This window comes from Eurytemora carolleeae, unplaced genomic scaffold (genome assembly GCF_000591075.1).
Source record: "Eurytemora carolleeae unplaced genomic scaffold, Eaff_2.0 scaffold593, whole genome shotgun sequence".
Classification (NCBI taxonomy): domain Eukaryota; kingdom Metazoa; phylum Arthropoda; class Copepoda; order Calanoida; family Temoridae; genus Eurytemora; species Eurytemora carolleeae.
Window position 1 is genome coordinate 169,413 of NW_019397108.1, and position 16,846 is coordinate 186,258.

The following is a 16,846-nucleotide window of genomic DNA, read 5'->3' on the forward strand; positions in this document are numbered from 1 at the left end:
GGGGGGGGGGGGGGGGTTAGGGGGGTTTCATCCCCCTGTGTTTTTTCTCTAACTTAAAAACTTTCATATTAATTGAGCTACGCATAGATGTAATTGTTTGAAAATTCATTGAAAAACGATTGAAATAACAAAAACACCAAAAGAAATTCTTCAGGTTAAATTCTTTCATTTTCTTCATAATAGTGTATTTTCCAGGATAAAAATCCGTACAATCCGTACAATTTGAAAACAAATCCGTACAATCCGTGCCATCCGTACAATCCGTACAATTTTAGGGTAAAAAAAAAGTCAATCCGTACAATCCGTACAATCCGTACATTTTGGCCACCCTGCATATAAATAAGAACGGGTTTTAAACAAATATCTAGAAAGCTTTCCGTCCGCAATGTTTCCTAAATTGTGGAATGCAATTTAATTTGTCTTTAAAAAGAAACTAAATCTGCAAAAATATTCAAACAAAGAGTAATCAAAATATATCTTGAGAAGTATGAGAGGTTTATATGTGGAAAATCTAGTTGTATATCATGTGAGTAGATTTTAAATTACAAAAATAAATAAAAACTGAAACTTTATTAGCTTATTTGCGTTTGTGCATCCATCATACACCCTGTATTTTAATTTATCTCTACATTAATCCCGCTGATCTCACCCTGCCACAGAATACCTAACAATCTCCTTTTCCTTCCAAACAACTCTACTTATCCAAAAACATAATTTGATGTGTGTACTGTGTAACCAATCATATTCATTATCGTTAACTAACTTAAGCCAACCACTTAAAACAAACTATCCTGGTTAAGCGGGTCCAGACTGCATTGTATATTGTGATTGCTTATTTGTAATATCTCATGCTATGAAGTTGAATAAAAATATGAAATAAAATATAAACCTTTAACTTGACTTGAGAAAGAAAATAAGGAAATCTTTAACATGAGAAAGCTTAGAATTAAAAACCTTTGACATGGAAATCTTTGGCCTTTCAGAGTTAAGGTTGGAAACCTTGAATGAAATGGGTTAGGATGGAAACCGAGATAGGTAAGAATGGAAAACTTTGACATAAGAAAGGTTAAAATGTAAACCTCTGACATGAGAAAGTTTATAAAGAAAATTTTTAACTTGAGAAAGGTAAAAATGGAAAACTTTGACATTAGAAAGGTTAAGGTGTAAACCTTTAACTTGAGAAAGGTTAAGATTAAAACCTGTTACACACGAGTAAGGTTAGAATGGAAACCTTTGACATAAAAAAGGTTAAAATGTAAACCTTTGACATGAGAAAGGTTATAAAGGAAACTTTTAACTTGAGAAAGGTTAGGATTGAAACCTTGGACAGCAGAAAGTTCATGATGGAGAACTTTAACATAAGAAAGGTAAGATGGAAATATTTTACACGAGAAAGGTTAGGATTGAAAGCTTTAACAAGAAAAAGGTTAGGATTGAAATCGGTGACATGAGAAAGGTTAAACTGGTAACCTTTGACATGAGAAAGGCTAAGATGTAAACCTTTAACATGAGAAATATTAAAATGGAAACCTTTGACATGAGAACGGTTAAGATTAAACCCTTAAGAAAGGTTAAGATGTAAACATTTGACATGAGGAAGGTTAAGATGGAAACTATTGACAAGAGAAAGGTAAAAATGAAAAACTTTGACATGTAGAAGGTTACAATAAAAACCATGACATAAGAAAAGAAAGGCAACAATGAAAAGCTTGAGGAAGATTATGTAATAAAAACCCAGACATGAGAGTTTAGAAAGGATTGAGAAATGTATCCTACCTGATATTCATTGCTAACATAGTATCCAACCCAGACATGAGAGTTTAGAAAGGATTGAGAAATGTATCCTACCTGATATTCATTGCTTACATAGTATCCAACCCTGATAAACTCCGCAGATCTGAAACAGTAAAATATCAAGAAAAGAGTTTCTATTATTATTATTATTATTATTATAGCACAACCCATCATTCAATGAAATAGGGGTCGGCGCTCCTAGCCTCCGAAACGTATCCATGGGCTGACCGAACTGGTCACCCTAGGGAGAAGACTTACACTAGGCGATCCGCCCAAGACAGCTCCATTTCTGGAGACTCTCTAAAAACCAGGCGGTCCACCCAAGACAACTCCATTTCTGGCGACTATCTAAAAACCAGGCGGTCCGCCCAAGACAGCTCCATTTCTGGAGACACTAAAAACCAGGCGGTCCGCCCAAGACAGCTCCATTTCTGAAGACTCTCTAAAAATTAGGCGGTCCGCCCAAGACAGCTCCATTTCTGGAGAAACTCTAAAATTAGGCGGTCTGCAAATTTAAAAAAAAAAATTCAGGGATTATTGATTGTTAACTCACAGCTGTTCTTAGATAACACAAAGAATAAGTTACAGCCTTAAGTTAAAAAAAAATTCAAATGATAAGAAAAAAAAGAGTATGGAACTTGAAAAATAGACGGGGATCTTAAAAAGTTTCTTAACTAGGAAGTTCAACTAAATAATCAGTTATATAGAAATTGCAGTGAGGTTTATAAGGGCGCATTCTCAACAAAAAAATAAACTTTTATCCAGGATTTTTTTTCTTCTATTTTGATCCTCTACTTTTTCCAGGCTTTAAGTTTAAAAGTGCTTTCTTAACATCTGTTGTTGTAATCCTTGTCACATCTAAAATATGTTCTTCCGTTATTTTAACACTAATATTTCTTTACCTTACTTGGGTTCAGTCGTTTGGGCGTTCATCTGTTACAAACAGACAGACAAGCAAAGTATTGATAAATGTATATGGTGACCAAGGAATATTAATAACTACCTGTAGGAGCAGGTAAGAAGTACAACTGTGACTCCGACAAGATCAGCATCTGGTATCTTCTCCGGGTTCGGAGGATCAGCCTGAAATAGAAATTACACTAAAAATAAGGAAAAATATTTTTTTTTGATAATTTGGGGCGGCGGGGGAAATAATTCGAAATTAAAAGTTTTTTAATCTTTTTGATGCTTTTAACCCCCAAACAAATCTTACGTTTCCCCTAAAAGTCATTTAAACCCATAAAAAAAATGTTTTCCCTCGTACATAAGTTCTGGGGGGCAAAATATTTTCAAAACGGGGGGGGGAGGGGGGATGATTTTATGAGAAATGTATTACCAGTCATCCGAGAAGTGCCATGATATTAAGTGGCGTTTGTACCCACCCATTTTGAAATGATTAAAATGAATAAGCAGACTCAATAAAGAGATATTTCAGGATACAAATTGTTTATTTATGATAATTCCGATATGTTTCCCTGTAGTAGAATATGTGCAAGCCACTTTAGAAGAGAAATAAAGTAGAAAAATAATTTTTCTAAATTATTCATTAATATCTAATTCATCCTTTATTAAAGTTTTTAAGGATACCGTTGTGGACCGGACATTGCCAAATTGTTGCATGGAGGGGCACTTAAAGGGACTGTAAAGGAAAAATGAAAAGGGGGGTATAGGATGAAACCTGAGAATCTTATTTAAAAACCAGAACTTCAGCCAATGGTAGTGCTGTATACTGGTCACGTGATACAGACAGAAATGACGTGACCAGTATACTGCACTGCCATTGGCTGAGGTTCTGGTGACGTAACAAGGACTATACGGATTATATGTAATAATATTATCCATTATATCAATTTAAAAATGCAAAAAAAAAATTATAATAGAAGCAAACCTGAGATTCTCAGGCTCTTGTGTGATAAAATCGTTTTCAGATTGGTTGCGTATTTGCTAAATGTGAATTTTCGTATAATTTTGATACAGTTTTATATAAATTCTCGAGATAGGAACATCAGATGATGTCTTATATGTATTCTCAGGTTTCATCCTAACCCCCCTTTCATTTTTCCTTCACAATCTCTTTAAAACTAAGCTTTCAGTCCCTTCAGTAAAACGATTTCCTAATTACATTTTGAAGGACTCACCTCGAATACAAATTTGTGTCTACCCTCCGGTACTGGTCCAACATATACTGTATCAAGCACCTTAATACGTAGTACTTTTAAACATACCTCTTCAATATTAATACATTCAACAATAGATCTTAATAAAGCTCTTAGCTCATATATAAATATTAAATATATAGGCTAAGAAAAGTCGAGATTTTATATAAAAAATCTACAATAAAAATTAAGTGTTATTAAAATTCCACGGGCAACGCCGGGCAATTCAGATAGTGGATCATAATGAAGCTCTTTGCTCATATTTAATTATATATTTGTATGGATAACCAAACGGCTAGGACAAATTGGCTGATATTTTTAGAGGGAACCTATAGGCAAAAAAACAAGATTTTTTTTTCAAATTTCAATTTATCTTTTATTTCACGGGCAAAGCCTGGCATTGTAGCTAACTGTTTATAATAGAGCCACTGGATTATTATTTCATTGTAGTAAAGATTCAGCAAAAGTCTGCAAAACAATACATTTTTTAGGGAGAAGTAATGATAAAGAACAAATAAGGTTCCCTGAGACCGAATTTAAAGACCTTAAGCTACGGCTCAAATATGAGACACGGTTCAAACTTGATTGGTTCACTTAAAGTGTTTCAAGATTTGAGCCGGCGCTCAACTGGAACCGGATTTTGGCGGATTAGCGACACGTTTTAAATTCTTTAGATTCCGCCTCTGATCGAAATAAAATTTGTACTCTTTCCCAAAGCTTAAAAACCCCTTTTTATGCACTTTTCTTATATTTAAGAATTTCATTTATTTCCGAAATGTTTAAACCTGATCAAACTCTTCCGATTCTGCTGATCCTACATAGATAATCCTCCACTCGAGATCCTCGCATAAATCCTTCAAAAATCATAATTTATATATTTCAAAAGAAATAGTTATATTATTCTTCATAGAAATCAATCAATCAATTAATCAAAACTTGCTTTATCAACCGATACATCAATCAATTAAGCAAAACTTGATTTATCAACCGATAATTCAATCAATTAATCAAAACTTGCTTTATCAACCGATAAATCAATCAATTAATCAAAACGTGCTTTATCAACCGATAAATCAATCAATTAATCATCCCATTTAGAATATATCAATAAACCATTTAATAAATTAAACATTAATACTTTGTAATTATTCTTCCGGTCTGATAAATAATTATATTTTATTTTGTCAACATTTACTGAAATCACATTTTAGTTATTTGTTATATAAGATTTATATTTATTTAGAAGAACTAAGAATTGCCTCAAATTAATGTCATGGAATTTGGGAGGAAGAGGGGGGGGGGGGAATAATCAAAAAAATTTTAAATTTTGGCGGATAGCAATAAGACGAGAAATGATAACGACTAACTATATTTTTTATCTAAGTTTACAAAGTAGAAAATATATATATCATGACGTGGCTTCTGGAAAACTCCCCTATTCTTCTACTTGCCGCGAAAAGGTTCTTCTTAGGAAAGACGACTTTCATAGCCGCCACAAAATTGGACATCAAATGGCAAGTTTTTGTTCACCCTTTTTAATATTTTTTTCAAAAATTTGGTTATTTATTTATTTGTTTACTGTTTATCCAGAGGCAGAAGTACACTATTTAGGTAATCAATGATAGGGATGCTAGTTTCTGGTCTATTTTCCTGGAGAAATAAATAAAAATCTTTATTTAATAAAAAAAGAAAGTTTTGTTACAGTTATTGTAATCAAATCTGCCAATAGTTAGGCCAGACGAATTTACGAAGGCTGCATCGATTGATTTAATATTTGTCGGTTGATTGATTGATTAACTGGTTGGTTTATTGATTGATTACTAGTTAGTTTATTGATTGATTTATCCAGATCTAACCTCGATGCACTCGAATGTGATTTCGAACTGAAACCGGTTTCTGAAGGGACTTGGATTATCAAGTACAATCACATTGCAAACATGGACCTTAGCCATGTCTCTGAAATAAAGATAATGTTTTATAATAATGCTAAACATAAAAGTATATTCTGAAAATTGTTCTAGTTCTCCGAGTTTTATGCAAATTTTTTAAACATTTGATTTAAGAAATTAACCTTCGAAACTCTAAAGTTAACATGTTTTGAAGAATAAAGATTAAAATGATTTTGGCAGATCATGGTCATTGTTTATCATAAATGTTTAAGAAATTAAGACAAGGAAGATTAAGGACTAGAAGGGATGGAAGATTAAAGACTAGAAGGGAAGGAAGATTAAAGACTAGAAGGGATTGAAGATTAAAGACTAGAAGGAGGGAAGATTGAAGTCCTGAGGTTGAAAGTCTAGAAGGGAAGGAAGAAGCTGTGTTGCAGGAAGGAGATGCTCCTTGGTAACCTTGTGGTGAGGTATCATTACAACCTGAAATAAGAAAAAGAAAATTTAAATTCTTTACACGAATATTTTCTAAAATGAGTGAACAGTCGAGAACAATTAAACATTGGAATGAATGTCGTTCTTGTGCTTTTATTATTTTAAAAGTGTCATTAAAAATTCTGTTATTTGCAACCGATGTTTTTCTATAAGGACCTCACTTCACTAGTCTCCTGGAGCTTTTAATAACTCTTGTAATAATAGAGATAAATGGGGCTAACTTTAAACTTTGCACCTACATTCTTTTTATCCTAAAGGGACAGGAAATGTTTTCAATTTTTTTTCTTCATCAGTAGCGTAGAAAGTGGAAGTCACACCGCCCCCCTCGGGTGGTGTGACCCAAAAACAGGAACTAGTAAGATCCTTTTCAGGACACATTCGCAGAAATTGTTTGTTCAAAAATTACAAAATCAACAGCGAATATTTTGCTTTACCTGCATTCCTGCAGCTATGCCGGCTTCCACTCCATTAGGGGCGTCCTCAAACACTAAACACTGACTAGCATAGGGGGCGTCTAAAAAAGTAATAGTTAAATTAATAAAAAATTGGCATTGTCTTTTTTAGAGCTAAACAAACATGGCAATGGAGATTTGAACTTATTAGAAGAGGAATGACAGGCGACAGCTGCGCATTTTGGGACCCCCCCCCCTTCCCTTGAGTGCCCCTGAAAAAAAATCTCATTTTTTTAGGAAGAGTCAGGAAAAAAAATAAAAATTTTGCATTTTGAAATAATTTTACTAGATTAGCCCGCCATTTTAAGGTGAAATGGCTGGCTCATTTAGGAAAATTATTTCAAAATGCTAAAATTTCGTATTTGAGCTAGTTTTACCCTAATACTTCCTAAAAAATGTGTCGCACATATGGGAATTTTTATAAGGGGCTCCCATCCCTCCCCCCCCCCCCCTTCACCTCTTAAGTCCCGAGGGCGAAAAGTTACCCATTCGTTTTTTCCATTTATACCGTTTAGAAAGACATTATTGGTATTAAATGTTTTTTTTTTCTAAATTCTTAAACTTTGAAAATTCTCAAAAATCCGAAAAATTTGCATAATTAGTCTTTGCTAAAATATTTCTAGAAAATCCTCTAATTTCACTTAAGTTAGTGAAAATATTAAAATATTCAAAAGTTTCTAGAAAATCCGCAAAATTGTTACCTTTGAACCTTGTTCTGCAGACCTCAAATATATCTGGGGACGGTTTACCCCTGATCACTTCAGGATCACAACCTAGGCATAAATATATATTATCTAAGTTGTTCGGACAGTAGTCCAGTCTTTGCCACAACTCTGATTCTCTTAACCATACTTTTCCAACCCAAAGTTTCAATCAATGAACTCAGAGCTGGGAACTTTTGAATGGTGGATATCAGGATAAATGCTTGATCCACTCTTTTTCTTAATCTCCAGATTAAATAATGCTTGTTCTCCTCTTGTTATTAATCTCCAGATTAATTAACCGATCGGGATTGAGGATCCAATTATCTAAGCTTGAAATATCAAAGGTTTACATCAAGCTCGGTCAAGGGGCTCAAGAGTTATGATCGATTCAAACAAAAAAACTGAGATTACTTTACTACTTTATATACATAAATATATACTGCTGAGGATCGTCATGAGACGCGAAACATTATGTTTAGTATAATTCTTTTTTAATAAAATGTGAAGTGTAACTTAAAAATATATATATATATATATTTATTTTTTATTTTGTTAATGCTTGCCGTAATTTTTACTTTAGAAGACACAGAATCTAAAAAAATTATTTTTATAAAAAAAATATTTCATAAATATATCTAAATGAAAAATAATAATAATAATAATAATAATAATAATGTTGTACACCTGTAACAATATGTGAGAAGAGCGAGAATATTTCTGAATGTTTTGATTTGGTTTTCATCTCCATGACATCACGTGTACTACTGGTTGCTACAGCTATAGGAATGTTCCTGAATAAAGATGGAGTTAAAAAAACTAAAATCTTGGTAATAAGAATTTAGATTGTGGAAGAAAAAATCCTTAGCATATTACAGAACTTGAAGAATAAGAGTCATAGGAAAAGAGATCTTAAAGAAGCCCCAGCTTTGGCAACCCAGACCACCGCAGGTAAAGTAAAGGTAAAGTTTCTCCACTACTACTACCCTTGCATGTTTTTAAAATGTGCTCTTAACAGATTTAATAGTTCGGTCTTTATCCAAGAGAAAACTGTGACTTCCGATCACAATTTGAACATATTTTTTGTCTTTCTCTAGCATTTTTTTGTCGACATATAATATTTAGGCAGGTATAGAACTGACCTTGCTTGGAGGTGTTGATAAGTTTTTCAGCTCCAGGTATAGAACTGACCTTGCTTGGAGGTGTTGATAAGTTTCTTAGCTCCGGGTATAGAACTGACCTTGCATGGAGGTGTAGGATAAGTTTCTCAGCTCCGGGTATAGAACTACCCTTGCATGGAGGTGTCGGATAAGTTTCTCTTCTCTGGGTTTAGAACTAACCTTAAATGAAGGTGTCGGATAAGTTTCTCTTCTCCAGGTATAGAACTAACCTTGCATGGAGGTGTTGATAAGTTTCTCAGCTCCAGGTATAGAACTAACCTTGCATGGAGGTGTCGGATAAGTTTCTTAGCTCCGGGTATAGAACTAACCTTACATGACAGTACCAGATAAGTTTCTCTGCTCTGGGTTTAGAACTAACCTTGAATGAAGGTGTCGGATAAGTTTCTCTTCTCCAGGTATAGAACTAACCTTGCATGGAGGTTTCGGATAAGTTTCTTAGCTCCGGGTATAGAACTAACCTTACATGGAGGTTTCGGATAAGTTTCTTAGCTCCGGGTATAGAACTAACCTTGCATGTAGGTGTCGGATAAGTTTCTTAGCTCCGGGTATAGAACTAACCTTACATGGAGGTTTCGGATAAGTTTCTTAGCTCCGGGTATAGAACTAACCTTGCATGAAGGTGTCGGATAAGTTTCTCAGCTCCGGGTAGTAGTTCACAGGTTGGGAACATGGAGAAGGTTTCCTCCTGGTGCAGTCTGCAATACAGGATATCTAACATCTACTCAACATGTTTTAATTAAATGATGATTTAAAGGTTTTTTTAAAGGAATGTCGAATAACTCTGCATTGATAGAGTGGCGTATCCGATTCACACAGGTACCCTTAAAAGCTTTGTCTGATCAAATAAAACGACTCTTTCTTCCACATCATTAATCAGACTAGTGTGAATCCCGCATGCTTCTCCTCAAACAAGGTGTCACTTAAATTGCAACTTCTTAAATCCCTTTAATCATAAATATGGTTTTCATAATTTCATTTTTGGAGGCAGTGTAAGGTTTTCAGAATAACAATTAACATTTGGTAAACCAAATTATATTTTTTTCGTGTCTAATTGCCAAAAAAAAAATTTGATCCTTTTTTAATATCTTTAAAAAACGGAGAATATATTTGATATCTTAAGCTTGCTAATAACGCCATGTTTATTTTTTCCGTAATGTAACCAAATTATTGTGTATATACAAAATGTTTCCCACTAAACATGCTGAGGCCGAAATTAAAGAATTTGAGCCGCGGCTCAAATATGCTTGGTTCCACTTCAAATAGAATTCATTGTTTCAAGATTTAAGCCGGTTTTTGACGGATTTAAAATTCTGCTCAAATTCAATAAATTCGGACACTGTTTCAAGTAAAGTGCGTGAGGTCGTATTCTGAAAATAAATTGCAGCATTTATTTGTGAACCTAATAATAAAAGTATGATTCTGGAAGATAATAATATCTCCTTATGTCGTGGAAACCTTTTATTTGGCTCACACTTTGTCCTATAAAGTTCAAGGACAAGATTAAGATTCAGATTTAAATGTTATGCTCATTGGGAGGCAGAAGCCCAAAGGAGTTACGCGCAGGTCGCGTTGAATTGCAAGACAGAGAGAGAGCCTGTTCTAGCCGCGGCACTCGACCCCTAGCCTTTCGTAACCGCAGCGCTCGGCCCAGAGAGTCTTAACCTAACCTAACCCTAAAATATATACTAATCTCTCTCTATCTTATAATTGAACGCGGCAAGCGCGCGTAACTCTTCTAGGCAACGGTCTTCTTTGGACACTCAGTTAAAGAAGAACCCAACCTGAGATATTCCTCTGGTGTGTACGGTAGCTCATAGTGTTCCACAGCCATTGTAGCAACCTCAAGATACTTTCTCCCGATCACCTTCATAATCAATCAATCAATCAATCAATCAATCAATCAATCATTCAACCATCCAATCAATCAATCAATCAATCAACCAACCAACCAATAAATCAACCAACCAACCAACCAACCAACCAGCCAGCCAACCAAACATCCAACAAACCAACCATCCAACCCACCAACCAACACACCAACCAAACCACCAACCAACCAACCAACCCACCAACCAACCAACCAACCAACCAACCAATAAAAGCACAGCCGTGCTTGAAATTAAAAGCAATTTGTCAATTTTTCAGCCAATTATTGTATTTATTTATCTTTGAAAAAAAAAATTATTTGACACAAAATAATTTTTTTTAAAATTCCCTCTTACCTTCATCTTAAAATTCCAGTCTGACTGTTTTCCATGTTTACCGAGTATACGTGCAGACGCTTCGCTGTACATGTTCTAATCAGATAGACTAGTAAACAATAGGCGCGTACACTTAATAATACGGTCGAGTTGTATCTATATATAAATTTGGCTTGTCTGTCTGTTTTTTTGTATCCAATAAACGTCAAATTTTTTGTGGGACATCACGTGACCACAGGGAAGGTTTATGAATGATAAAAATTTTAAAAAATGTGTTTTAAAGGTTTTTAATTTTGTAAAAAAAAATTAAATTCTTGAATATCCACGAATTTTTTTTTAATTCGCAAAAAATTTTTCTTTTTTTGTTTTAAAATGTAAACAAAAAGAAGATGTTCACAATTTAAATAGAAGATGGGCGCGAAAGGCCCTAAAAGCCTAGTCTTTATATAAATTTGGCTTGTCTGTTTGTTTGTCTGTCTGTCAAAACGGCTGAACCAATCGGGCCCAAATTTTTTGTGTGACATCACGTGACCACAGAAAATATTAAGAAAATAAAAAAATACTTATGTACATTGTACAAAAATTAATTGCACTTATCATTAAAAGTCTCTGTACATATTATTATTGGGTAGGTAGAGTAGTGAGAAAAATTCTACAAATTAGATCATTTTTATCCTTTCTGAACAATTTCGCTATTCTAACCAGACGAGAATAGTATACAATATTTATGTAGGGGGAACATATTTTACAAATGAACCCGTAACAAGTAAGACATCTGTATATAAATTTGGCTTGTCTGTCTGTTTGTTTGTTTGTCTGTCTGTTTGTTTGTATCCAATAAACGTCAAAACGGCTGAACCGATCGGGCCCAAATTTTTTGTGGGACCTCACGTGACCACAGGGAAGGTTTATGAATGATCAAAATTTCAAATATTTGTCTCCATCAAAATTCGATCTTCATTAAATTTTTGAAAATTTTGAAAATCCACGAAATTTTTTGTGAAAATCCGCGAATTATTTTTGTTTTGTTTTACGATGTACACAAAGAGAACATGTTCACAATTAATTTAGAAGATGGGCGCGAAGCGCCCTCTAAGGCTAGAAAGAAGGGCGCGAAGCGCCTTGAATTTATAGTTTTGTAATATCTCTGTAAATATTAATCTTTTAAAGAGACATCAAAAGTACACAATAACTAAAGTAAAAATATTGGAATTTCGATTAGCTTCAAAACAAAGAGCAATCCAAGAAATATCTGTATGCACCACCCCTCCCCCCCCTTAGGAACACTGAACAGCTATCAGAGCTTATATGTTCCGACACCCTCCATACTTACCATAGTATTAAGAAGAAGTCCGTCCATATCAAAGATAATATGCGTCACAGGTTTATATCCAAAACTAGGTAATCCAAAATCCTAGAAAGAAAAGAAAAATAGAAAAATATTTTTAACCAGTTAAACGGTTTTCTCTCTCGTCGAGCAGATATAGCAAAAAGATTTAGCATTGTTAAGTGGTTTAAATTAAATTGTTTTTAGAACGACTGACCTACTGGTAAAACATAATTGATCATGATCAATATTTATTTTTAAGGCACAAGAGAAGGACAACCTCCCGTGTTTATACTGGTAAAGGCTAGGTTAAGATACAGACAGATAAAAAAAAGAATAAAGCAGACTCACTTTAGGATCAAATTGATGAAGATGTTGAACACTGTGAGAAGCAAGCTTAGCATGCTCTGGGTCAAGTTTATAATCAGGGACCATGAGAACCTGCATACCCCCGTCTAGTCCAGCCTAAACAATTTAGGATCAGGGACCATGAGAACCAGCATACCCCCGTCTAGTCCAGCCTAAACAATTTAGGATCAGGGACCATGAGAACCAGCATACCCCCCTCTAGTCCAGCCTAAACAATTTAGGATCAGGGACCATGAGAACCTGCATACCCCCGTCTAGTCCAACCTAAACAATTTAGGATCAGGGACCATGAGAACCTGCATACCCCGTCTAGTCCAGCCTAAACAATCTAGGATCAGGGACCATGAGAACCTGTAAAACCCCTCCTAGTTAAGTCTAAACAGTTAAGGATCAGGAACCATAAGAACCTGTAAAACCCCTCCTAGTTCAGTCTAAACAGTTAAGGATCAGGAACCATAAGAACCTGTAAAACCCCTCCTAGTTCAGTCTAAACAATTCAGAAAATTTGTGTTTTCAAAGTCCCAACTTTAGGTTTATCAGTTCTTCTCTTTTTCATATCTCAGCTGAACACTTCAGAATTGTGGATATCAAGATCAATGCTTGGTCTCCTCATTTTTTTATCTCAAGATTAGTTCAATCTTTATTTTGTACCTTGGAAAATGTAAAAAATTCAACCAATCAGAAATGCACATTACACAATACATGTATCCCACACCTGCTCACTCTCTCTCTGCCTCTCTCCGCCAGACTTCTGCACATTACACAATACATGTATCCAACACCTGTTAGTGTTCACTCTCTCTCTATGCCTCTCTCTGCCAGACTTCTGCACATTACACAATACATGTATCCCACACCTGTTAGTGTTTACTCTCTCTCTATGCCTCTCTCCGCCAGACTTCTGCACATTGCACAATACATGTATCCCACACCTGTTAGTGTTCACTCTCTCTCTATGCCTCTCTCCGCCAGACTTCTGCACATTGCACAATGCACGTATCCCACACCTGCTTACTCTCTCTCTATGCCTCTCTCCGCCAGACTTCTGCACATTACACAATACATTTATCCCACACCTGTTAGTGTTCACTCTCTCTCTATGCCTCTCTCCGCCAGACTTCTCGCTCATTCTTTTTTTAGCCCTCTATATCGACTTATTCTCTTTTTCTTACTTTTCTTTTCCATTAAAATAAAAAGAATAAAATGCTGATAATAATTGCGAAGACAGTAAATTGTTTGACGCGAGGAGAAATTATGATAATTCTGTTCCCCTCTTTATTCTCCTCACTTGAACTCTATTTATTCATTACTCGCATTTTTTCTTTTTTTCTATCACATCTTTTCTCTCACTTTTAGCATACTCTAAATATGGATGTCTCCCTAAACTCTGGCCCCCCCCCCCCTCCCTCACCCTTCTTGATAATGTCTGAACTAACCTGAACCCCAAGGGGTGCATCCTCTACCACCAAACAGTCTTCTGGGGCGATACTAAAAAGGTATTCTCTTGAAAAAGATTTCAAAAAAATGTTACTTTATTGGAATTTTAGAAAATGTAAGCAAAAAGTAAAAAAATGTAATTTTTCAAAAAAAAATGTCACTTTATTGAAACTGAATACAGATTTATTTTCCCTGGCGGTATCATGGAATCCGGAAATGGAAGGTTATTTTTTTATTCATTAGTTGCTTTCACACACTCACTAGTAACTTTTGTATTTTCTGTTCTTATAATTGTTGATAAATCAATTAAAAAAAAATAAGAAAAAAAATTTAAAAATGCAATGTTTTTAATTAAATGTCACTTAATTAAAACCGGATCCAATTTCCCAGCCTGAATCATGATCCGGAACTAGCATTAAAATAAAGTTGGTTGTACTTACTTGAGTTTGCTGGCTGCCAACAGGAAAATATCAGGACTAGGCTTTGCTCGTCTAATTGAAAATGAAACAAATTTTATTTTTAAAATTTAAAAAAAAAATTTACTAAAAAGGTGTGTCTTACCTAACCTCAGGATTGTCCCCCTTGATAATTAAATCAAAGAGAGAGAAGAGTCCAGAATGATTTCTGGTTTTCATCTCAAATGCACTAAATAATAAATGTAAATTATACAAGTACTGCAGTCAACCCCGGTTTTGGACCAAGCGCTTCGGCAAAAGACATTTACTAAATCGAATCAGATTTAGTAAATGTCTTTTATTATCATTCAGGAATTTGTCTCTTCTTTTGGAATTTGTTTTAGAAACAGTTTTAAATGTTTTAATTCTTTTTAAATTATACTAATTTGATTTCTCTCGAAAAATCTAAATCTTCCTCATGACTTAAATCAAGAGATTTAACAGCATGGATGGCCATTGGGCGTTTGGCAACTAATTGCAACTTAAAATAGTTTCAATAACTATAGGAATATTATTTTCTTTAACCAGCTATTGAGCTAATAATGTAACACGGTTTAGCTACTTGTTTCAATAGCTTTAGGTATATTGTAATCTTATTCCAGCTATTAAGCTAATAATTTAACACGGTTTAGCTCCTTGTTTCAATAGCTTCAGGTAAATTGTAATCTTATTCCAGCTTTAAGCTAATAATTTAACACGGTTTAGCTACTTGTTTCAATAGCTATAGGTATATTGTAATCTTATTCCAGCTATTAAGCTAATAATTTAACATGGGTGAGCGACTAGTTTTGATAGCTATAGAGATATTAACTTGCTATTAAGCTAATAATATAACCTAGTTGATCTAATAGTTGCAATAGCTGTAGGACATATGTATCTTGTGTTTAGCTAGATGATGATACAAAGCTATTAATATAACTTTGTTGAGCTACTAGTTGCAATAGCTATAGGTATCTTGTGCTTGGCTAAATATAGAACTGGCTATTAAGCTATTAATATATCCTGGTTGAGCTACTAGTTGTAGGTATCTTGTGTTTGGCCAAAAATGAACTATTTTAAAGCTATTTATAAAACCTGATTGAGCTTCCATTTCCAATAGCTATAAGTATCTTATGCTAAGCTAATTTAACGCTATTATCATAACCTGGTTGAGCTACTAGTTGCAATAGCTATAGGTATATTGTGTTTAGCCAAATGATGAACTAATTTACTGACTCCTGGAAGTGATTTCACATTGGGGAAAAGTTGCTGGTACACCTCCTGATAATTTAATAACTATTAAACATTTAAAGGGACTGACAACGGTACAGAAAGTCACTTAAAAGTTTTAAATTGCCGTCAACACTTCAAATCTGTAAATTTTAACCCTTTCTCTCAGAACCGATGGCAAGAAAATATCGGTTTTTTTCTGTTCAAAATATGACGATTTGCNCCCCCCCCCCTCCCCCAGTTAAAACAGATAATGACTTGCGAATTTGTACAGCATATACAAGCCAAAAACTGGGCTAGATTTGTTTAATCCCATTAGTTCACAAGGCTAACGTCCCAAAGTGTGAATGGTTGATCTTGTAGTTTTTAGGGTCATATTAAAATTTAAAGATAAGTTGATAATCTTAAGATGATGAAGGAACCCTTACTAAATTAATATTACCGTAGAACGTTGAATCCATTGTTCAGGTTTCAGAGGCAGCTGATAGTGTTCAATTATCATTCTAATTAATGGAAACATCAAATGCAATTTGCAAGGAAACTTTTCATAATTCACAGATAATAATGAATTTTCCTATTTAATTGACCCCCTTCTTAGAGAATCTCAATAAAGCCACTTTATTGTATTTTCTATGAACATTGTTCAATTCTATAATCCAACTTTTTTGGTTCAAAATCGAATAGAAAATTTCATACCTATGATCCATTTAAAAGATTTACTAGGGTAATAAAGGATAATAATTTTTGATGATCTGGAAAGAAAGTAGGAAAAATTGCACATCAAGAGGCAAGTTTTTTTTTATAATTTTTGATACTTATGTTCCCAAAGATTTATCTATTTTCCTTGATTTAGCGTAAAAAAAATCTAAAAAACATACATTACTTCTAAAGAACATAATGATTTTCAAAGAGAGGCGGGGAATGGTTATTCTAAAAAATATACACCCCTGACAATTTATTTTCCCCTTCTTTATGGAAATTCAACAAGTTTATCTCTAACCACGTGCCAAAGTTGATTCCAAATCATTATTCAATTTCATTTCTTTTTCGGGTTTTTAAAATTTTTTTTTTCTTCGGTTTCTTACAAGGGTCAATCTTTTCTTGCTAATTAGTTTGGAAGGTTTAAGAAATATTAACCTAACTAGTTTGGAGAAAAGATCTTCTCAACCCCCCCCCCCCC

At 34.2% G+C, this 16,846-nt stretch overlaps 2 protein-coding genes across 2 annotated transcripts in view; both read right to left on the reverse strand.

The window, feature by feature from the left end:
• LOC111711916 (histone chaperone asf1a-A) overlaps nucleotides 1-5,954 on the reverse strand; it is a 7,661-nt gene extending 1,707 nt beyond the window's left edge. The window contains exons 1-6 of the mRNA XM_023486398.1: nucleotides 5,807-5,954; nucleotides 4,736-4,804; nucleotides 3,933-3,992; nucleotides 2,798-2,877; nucleotides 1,735-1,897; nucleotides 1,299-1,351 (exon numbers count right to left, since the gene is read on the reverse strand). Coding sequence (XP_023342166.1) covers nucleotides 1,299-1,351; nucleotides 1,735-1,897; nucleotides 2,798-2,877; nucleotides 3,933-3,992; nucleotides 4,736-4,804; nucleotides 5,807-5,944 — 563 coding nt within the window. The 5' untranslated portion in view covers nucleotides 5,945-5,954. The remainder of the gene's footprint in view (nucleotides 1-1,298; nucleotides 1,352-1,734; nucleotides 1,898-2,797; nucleotides 2,878-3,932; nucleotides 3,993-4,735; nucleotides 4,805-5,806) is intronic.
• Nucleotides 5,906-16,846, reverse strand: part of LOC111711905 (uncharacterized) — a gene marked incomplete in the record, with an annotated part of 13,476 nt that continues 2,535 nt past the window's right edge. The window contains 14 exon segments of the mRNA XM_023486390.1: nucleotides 5,906-6,322; nucleotides 6,769-6,848; nucleotides 7,488-7,559; nucleotides 8,175-8,281; nucleotides 9,277-9,363; nucleotides 10,450-10,532; nucleotides 10,891-10,965; nucleotides 12,203-12,283; nucleotides 12,548-12,661; nucleotides 14,002-14,053; nucleotides 14,443-14,493; nucleotides 14,564-14,647; nucleotides 15,602-15,717; nucleotides 16,109-16,169. Coding sequence (XP_023342158.1) covers nucleotides 6,209-6,322; nucleotides 6,769-6,848; nucleotides 7,488-7,559; nucleotides 8,175-8,281; nucleotides 9,277-9,363; nucleotides 10,450-10,532; nucleotides 10,891-10,965; nucleotides 12,203-12,283; nucleotides 12,548-12,661; nucleotides 14,002-14,053; nucleotides 14,443-14,493; nucleotides 14,564-14,647; nucleotides 15,602-15,717; nucleotides 16,109-16,169 — 1,177 coding nt within the window.